The sequence below is a fragment of the Lactuca saligna genome, chromosome 2 (assembly GCF_052625555.1).
Source record: "Lactuca saligna cultivar CGN05327 chromosome 2, ASM5262555v1, whole genome shotgun sequence".
NCBI classification, from domain to species: domain Eukaryota; kingdom Viridiplantae; phylum Streptophyta; class Magnoliopsida; order Asterales; family Asteraceae; genus Lactuca; species Lactuca saligna.
In genome coordinates this window covers 183128955-183137212 of record NC_136418.1, presented here as the reverse complement: position 1 = coordinate 183137212, position 8258 = coordinate 183128955, and the positions used below count along the sequence as shown (strand labels likewise).

Sequence of the window (8258 nt, the reverse complement as noted above, 5' to 3'; positions counted from 1 at the left end):
AGTCACTTTTCTCATTAAGTGCTTAATACTCCAATCCAAAGGCTAAAATCACAGATCCAAGTCCTATTCAATGTCTTGACCTATAAAGTCAGTCACTTGGTGGCTTGCAACCCACCAAATGAACCTAAGTTGAAAAATAGCAATAAACTTTCATGGAAATGGCTAGATCTCATGCATGGCTACATAAAGGCCTTAAAGGTTGAAACTTTACTACTAAAGGAATGTTTTAAGCTCCAAGGGTGGCAACCCTAAGCTCAAAAACGAAGTTGCATGAAAAAGATCCATCCTTTGGACCTAAAAAGGTCCAAAGCTCCATAATCCTAGATCTAATCTTTTAAGAGGAAGGATAGAAGCTTTATACCTCCTTTGAGTGCCAAAATATGATATGGTTCTAGATACTTGAGCTCAAGATACTCAAGTTCTTCTTCTTCTTGAACTCCTCTTCTCTTCTTCCAAGCTTTTCTTCACCAAAAGTGAGCTCAAAAGGTCAAACACACACAACAATGGAGTATAAGGGCATATTAGGGTTTAGTGAGGCTGAGTGGCTGGTAAAGAGGCTAAGGTTTGAGACACAACGGGGTATTTATATGGATTAAACCCTCAAAAAGGGTATTGAGTCTGCTCACGTACGCTGCGCATACGTGCATGCACCCTACCCCCTAGGCGCCTCTACGCCTCGCGTACACCATGTTACGCCCAACGTACGACTTATGGGCAACCCAACTATTTGACCCATTTTGCTCCATAAGTCTATTTTTCCCATTGTTAGTCTAATACTAATATTAATTAAATAATAGCTCGAGATACGAATGTTACAATTTAAGACCATGTGGGGGGCCCATGGCTTTTCAAGTAAAGACCATGAGAGAAACCCATGACACTTGGATGTAAGACCATGTGGGGGAGCCCATGGCTTTCCAGCTAAAGACCATGTGGGGAGCCCATGACACTTAGGTGTAATACCATGTGAGGGATCCCATGACATCCTGGAGTAAGACCTTAGGAGGAGCCCACGACATCCTTATATGTTTGTATGCTTGTATTATGTGGTTTATGTAGCTTTTATAGCTAATATGATTATGTGATTATGTAGATTGTGCAGGGTATGATATGGGGAACTCACTAAGAATTAGCTTACAGTTTGTTGATTGTTTCAGGTACTTCTGAGCCTAAAGGCAAGGGGAAGGTATGATGGCGTGACATGCACTCTCACATGTGTTTTTCTTTTGGGACACTCTGATATTTGAAATAAAGTTTATTGGTGTATGAATTTAAAAACAAATGTATTGAGATTTTATGGTTTATGGAAAACATTTTTAATTAATTAAAATGAAAATTTTCTTTTGAAAATTGGGTCGTTACAAGTTGGTATCAGAGCATTGGCTTGAGGGATTCGGTCACACTCTCAGGTGTGTCAGGACTCAAACTAAGGAAATGGTAAAACTATTTTCAAAAATAAAAGTTAAAAGCTTTTTAGAATGAGAAAAAGGAGAGTGCAATGTGCGTGATCGGCCGGGCCAAGTATGTAGTTCCCATAGTATGTTAGCTATGTTATACTGATATGTGAGTTATGATAATCGTATGAATCTTGCTATGTGTATGCTTTCAAAATTGTATACGGTTAGGGTCTTATAGCCTCAGAATGATTCATTTGGCCTTATTTCCCGTTCCTTGTTTGGTTGTGGTCTTAGGGTAGAGTCAGTCTATTATTCGAAAGTGTATTTGATCCTGTTCTGTGTATAATTTGCATGCATAAGGCAACATAATATGATTGACTTTTGGTTTGATATGGATGGAGGAAATCTTAGGTCAGCCTAGGATTTGAGCTATACGGTGGTCTGTGAGATATGATTTGTTTTGGGACGAGTTAGAGTTATCAGGTAGAGCCTTGGGGAAGGTACAGGTAGGTATGGAAGGTAGTATTGGGCCCGTACTACTGAAAACATAGGACCTGTACCCGAACGAATGTTAGATCTGGAAGCTCTAAGGAGGATCGGTATGGGAGTATCTACTCTATGGACATCCTGATCATTATGTTTTATGGTATTGCAGAGCAGTATGGTGGTGACACGTTTTAGAGCAGGGGGATCGGGATCAGGATCAAGATATGGAGCTAGGTCGGGTGACACTACCGAACCCATTGACCAAATGCTGCGTGAGCTTATTGCAATAGAGGTTACGGGGGGTATCCTTGATGCTACCCTAGTTATCTTTAGGACGGTCAAGGAGGGTATGATGGATATCATGAAGGAGAGGCTCAGGGCATTCATAGTCGAGATTGTTGTGGGCTAGGTCGAGGCCCGAACTCCTTCATTCCGGGAGTTCAAGGCGTGCGGGGTGCCAGAGTTTTTCGAGGTTAGGGACCCCATTATTAGCCGACGCTGGGTGGCAGACATAGAGAACACTTAGTGCATGAGTTCTTGCCCTGATGCAACAAAGGTGGGGTTTGCTTCATGTATGCTAAGGGATCGGGCCCAGGATTGGTGGGGAGAGGTGACTAGCCGGGTGGGAGCAACCGGTGTGGCTGAGATGACATGTGTTGAGTTTGTTAGGCGACTTTATTTGGAGTTTCCACCACCTATCAAGGTGCAAAGGCTAGTGATAGAGTTTCATGAGCTTCAGCAGACCACCAAGACTGTGGCAGAGATCGCTTTCAAGTTTCAGGAGCGGGTGTTGTTGATTCCACAGTATGCTACCGATCAGGACATGAGGAGGATGAGGTATCATTTCATGCTGAGGGATGATATCCACAACTTTGTGAGCTTTACAGTGTGCAAAACCCTGAAGGAGATGGTAGAGAAGGCCCGTGAGTGGGAGATTGAGTTGGAATTCTGCACTAAGTGGAAGTCGAAGCAGGCACATACAGTAGTAGTTCAGGCTAAAATGCCTAAAACCTCTGATTCTTCTAGTAGGGGCTAGCAAGGCCGTGACCATTGTGCCAAGTGCGGTAAACTGCACAGTGGGGCTTGTCAGATAGCGAGCTCGGGATGTTATGCATGTAGTCATTCGGGTCACTTGAGCAGGGATTGCCCCAAGAAGGGATTGATTTGTTTTCACTGCAACCAGACCGACCATAATTATATCACATAATATAAACACATAAATCACATATATTAAAACAATTTCTTTTTTATTTCTTCATGTAAAGATTAAAATTATTGACCACGTCAATTACACATCTTATTAACACCTAGCGGGGAAACGCAAGTGTTACATAATTCAAGGGTTTAAATCACTTAATCAACATTATCATCATCCAATATGATCTAAACTCTATTCCCTTAAAGGCCAATATATTTATTCGCTCAAATTACGGTCTACTATCCCAATATATGAAACATCACATAACTAGGTGTTCCAAGGAGAGTGGAGACAATCTGAGTCCATGGTGCAAGGACGAGAGCTCGACGAAGAAGGAAGTGGTAAACTAGTGTAATGTCAGACTTTTGAAAGAGTTAACTTTTTTCGAGGGAATGACATTGGATCGAAAAGTATAAGTATGGAGGTGCAAAATATGGATTGTAGAGCAGTATTGGTGTACTTTATTGTTGTTTATTTTGAATATAAAAATATATTATATATATATTTTTATCAAATATTTTTACGGAAAATCTCCAATAAAATCTCAATATTTTTGGTAATTTATGATTTAATCATAACATTTATTTCTATTAAAAAAAAAAAAAGTTTTTCATGACTTTTTGTTCAAACCGTAAACAGACCCTAAAATACTGAGATTTTATCTGATTTCCCATATTTTTACAGTATAATCTTATTCTACTCATGGTTGTCAAAATCGCGATCCTGATCGTAGGATCGTACGATCCTACGATCCTATGTATGAAAAACGATCTGGATCGTAAAAGAATCGTATTTTGGGTAGGATCGCAGGTAGGATCGTAAGATCGTAGGTAGGATCGTAGGATCGAGATCCGATCCGATCCTACCTTCCTTTAAATTTTTTTTTCAAATGAATTTTTTTTACCATTTTATGTCTTTTACCCTTTACCAATCTACCATTTATCATTTTTATTGTGACTTATGACTAATATTTTAAAGTTTTTATAACTTTTGAATGAAAAATTAAATGTTTGAAATATTTTTTATGATTAATATTATAAATTAAATTTATATTCTATTTTGTGGGATCTTAGGATCTCGATCCCGATCTTACGATTCCGATTTTGCAAACCCAAAAACGATCATAGGTAGGATCCCGATCTTGATAACCTTGATTCTACTAATGACATATAAAAGAAAACATAAAATTCAATGACTCCGTCTAAGCTTTAGCTGCAAAAGTTTGCGAGTCTCGGTCCTATGTCGATGAATATTTCATCAGGTCGTCAAAAGAGGGGTTTTTACACAAGCCTACAGTAAGGACACACAAAATCCAGTTCCAATTGGAATCGATAACGATCGATGATCGGGATTAGCATGCACACTCATCGTCGGTAGCTAGGAATTCAATTACATATAGCCGGGACGTGATTCGGTGGCCGTTGGGAACAGCAGGAAGTTATATAAGCGGTGGCGATGAAGACGAATATAAAGCAGTTTCGTAAGGCCAAGGTAGGCACCGAAGATAATGAAGAGCACAAAGTCATGTTATCATCAGCCGATTTAACTTCTCACGACGATATTTTGACGGAAATCTTGCTACGATTACCTATTCGATCACTCCTCCGATCAAAATGCGTGTCTAAACATTGGCGTTTACTCATTTCAAACCATCGTTTCGCTCAGCTTCGAAACCCTAACCCTAATACTCCTTGCGGTTTGTTTCTTCAACGAATTGGTAATGCTACTCCGGAGTATGACTTCGTTCCATTGGATCGTGAAAATCGTGTTAAACCTCCTTTCAAAACCCTGAATTTCCATGGGAATGTATCTAATTCAGGTATAATTGTTCTGCATTCTTCCAATGGTTTAATGCTCTGTCACAGCTTGCATGAATATTTTCGCAACGCTTCAAAAGAAATTGTGTACCATGCCATGTATTACGTTTACAATCCAACAATCAATCAAGTCGCCACCCTTCCGAAACTTGAAGGCTGTGATTGGTTTCAAAGGCGACCTTGTGGTATGACATTAGCTTTTGATCCTGTGAAATCACCTCACTATAAAGTGATATGCGTTCGTGGATATCTATGGAGTGATCATCTGTACAGTATTGAGATTTACTCATCAGAAAACAGGAGTTGGAAGATGTCTGGCAAACCTTTCGCCAATCAGATTGATACAGAGTTTACAGGTGGAGTTTATTGGAATGATGCAGTTCACTGGATCAACAAGAAAGGGTATATCTTCTATCTAAAGATCAATGAGGATCTCCTAGATCAAATTCCTACTCCTACTGTTCGTGCTGGCTGGAATGTTAAGAGGCATTGTTACCCCCTAGTCGAATCCCGTGATGGCTTGCTGTTCATTGACATATTTCCTCCATTGAGTTTCAAGTTTGATGTTCATGAGATGAATAGAGACTATTCAGGGTGGACAGTGAAGTACCATGTTGATCTTAATGAAGTAATGACCAAATTCCCACAAACGAGTGAGATGACATTGATGAATCTCCTTACTTTTTTCAGACCCTTTCAGTCGTTTGTAATACATTGTCTTATTTTGGGAGAAAAAGAAGAAGATGCGTTCTTGGTGCTGGAAGTCCCTGGGAAGGCTATAAGATACAATATAGTGTTAAAGACTTGTGAGGAGCTTTGTGATTTTGAATTATCTCGGCCTTTCAGATTATCTGTTGCAGATGATGGCTTTTCAAAAGTAGGCAGATGGCCAGGTGCTTTTCAATTCTGCGAGTCTCTTTCTCATGTCTAATACACTCTTTCTTTTAGCTTTGCCTTGGTTTAATCAAAGTAGTAGTTATCTAGTGAGTTTTCTGTTCACCCATCTTCTCTTTCTCTCTTACATAAATAGTTTAAAGTTTCAGTCTCTTTGTAGAGTCTTGTTATGTTTCTACAAGTTTCATTAGGGTCGTCGTTTATTATATAGCAAAATATGCTTCTTGTTTAATCTCTGTTGTTAACTTGTTATGTGAAGCTGTGACTTTTATTATGTTAAATACCATAAATGATTGCCCTGATAGATATATCGATATGATAGTTTACTGCTGTCTTATTAAGTTCAATTTTTACATTACTCCTACACTCTTCTTGTAAACAGAAGATGATCATCTTCCCTGGTTTGCCATTTAGAGCAATCGTTAATGGTAACTTTTATATAGTTTCGTACTACTAGAAAACCGATTGAAAAGTTACCTATTTTTGAATATTTATGTTTTTTAAATGTCCTTCCAAGCACTTATAAAACTCATTTCCCCCCCTGTGTTTTATAACCCGTGTTCGAGTTTAAAGTTGAGGGGAACGTAAGGGAAACAATCATCTTATTTTTTTAGGGGATAGATTTTTTTTTGGGGGAAAAAGGCTCTACTTTTCTTCAATTTCTTTTCATTTCATTTCCTTCCTTAAAGAACTCGAGTTATATATGGTGTTAATAATGTCTTATTCTACGCCTAATCCTATTTAAATAATCAATATTTATTATTTTTTGATTAGTTAATTTATTTTACTAAATAATATTATTTATAGACAAATATTTCATTAAAAACATTTGTCAAAACAATCAAAATTCACATCGATATCACATAATAAAATACATAAAGATAGTATAATATAATGGTTATCAATCTTCTCTTTTCATAACTACATACTTTTTCTATTCATACTTTCCATAACTACATACCTTTTCTATTCATACTTTTCATATCTTTTTACAAATCTGAGGTGGATACATCCATAAGTCTAGAAATTCATTTTGGACAATTGGACATTTTCAAACTATTTTTTGTTTGAGAACCAAAAATATTTGTGTCGAAATAACAAATGATGCTAAGAAGAACAAAAGATCATGTACACACATGGATCTTGAAATACTATTTATGCATCTCTTTCACCTAATCTAATCTATCGGCATTATGATTACTTGTAAACGGTTACTCAATTTTGATAGATTCACCTTCTTAAAACACTAAGTTATGGCCCATTCATTTGATATGGTTATTTTGTATCCCGTTGTTCACTATACTAGATGTTGTAGCGTTATAAATTGTATTTTACTCTTGCTCCCGTTAGGATAAATCTGGCCCATTCCCCTGTTCTGCCTACGTATATATGATACTTTAGAAGATGAATGTTTTCTTAGTAGCAAGTCTTGGAGAAAGATTAGGAAACATGATTTCACTATATTTATGAGCACAAAGAGAGTCTATAACAAGAATTTGATTAGGGTGATAGCTCTGATAATTATCTATTTTCTTTTTATCTTGAGGTTAATTGAAAACCATCTTGTAAAATAAGAACGAGCCTTGTAACTTGTGTCGGTTGTGGATCATAAAGAATTTGAACAACTGGCAAATAGAGCATCAAGAATGTATGTTTGTGGAACCTCAATATCCAATGATTTATTAGCTAAATAACAATTGACGCATACAATATGTCAAGTCGCTTCTTATGGATTTTCATAGTCTTTCTGTGCTAAAATGGGATGTACATTTGAAATGGATACGCAAGTTATGATATATATCATGATCGATACGAAAATAGATTGAGTAATCTGTTCCTTCATCTAAGAATTTGTTTTTCTAGTTTGCATGGTTACGTTAATATATATATATATATATATATATATATATATATATATATATATATATATATATATATATATATATATATATATATATATATATATATATATATATATATATATATGTTCAGGTTCATTTGAGACCATTCTCATTTTGTGAGACCGTGAGACCAAATCTAAAAATAATTTTAAAATGCAAAATAAATGGAAAAATCCAAAAATTTATTTTTTAAATATTATTTTCGGAACTTGAATTAACTAAAAAAAATATAAAAAAATAAAAAAAATAAAAAAATTCCGTTTTTTTTTTGAAAAATATGTGAAATATTCTAAATAGAATATTACACTGATATATTCTAAAAAATAATTTTAAAATGCAAAATAAATGGAAAAATCTAAAAATTCTTTTTTTAAATATTATTTTCGGAACTTGAATTAACTAAAAAAAAAAAAATAAAAAAAAATTCTATTTTTTTTGAAAAATACGTGAAATATTATATATATATATATATATATATATATATATATATATATATATATATATATATATATATATATATATATATATATATATATATATATATATATATATATATATATATATA

General features: G+C 35.6%; 1 protein-coding gene and 1 pseudogene across 1 annotated transcript; one reads left to right on the top strand and one right to left on the bottom strand.

Moving 5' to 3' along the window:
- The first annotated feature begins 4299 nt into the window (after positions 1–4299).
- On the top strand, positions 4300–6100 carry LOC145028456 (F-box protein At5g07610-like). Its single transcript, XM_078977146.1, has one exon. The coding sequence runs from the start codon at positions 4537–4539 to the stop codon at positions 5827–5829; it is 1293 nt and encodes a 430-aa protein (XP_078833272.1). The 5' UTR covers positions 4300–4536; the 3' UTR covers positions 5830–6100.
- A 712-nt stretch (positions 6101–6812) lies between these two features.
- On the bottom strand, positions 6813–7662 carry LOC145029415 (cytochrome f pseudogene; annotated as a pseudogene).
- Between the last annotated feature and the right edge of the window lie 596 nt (positions 7663–8258).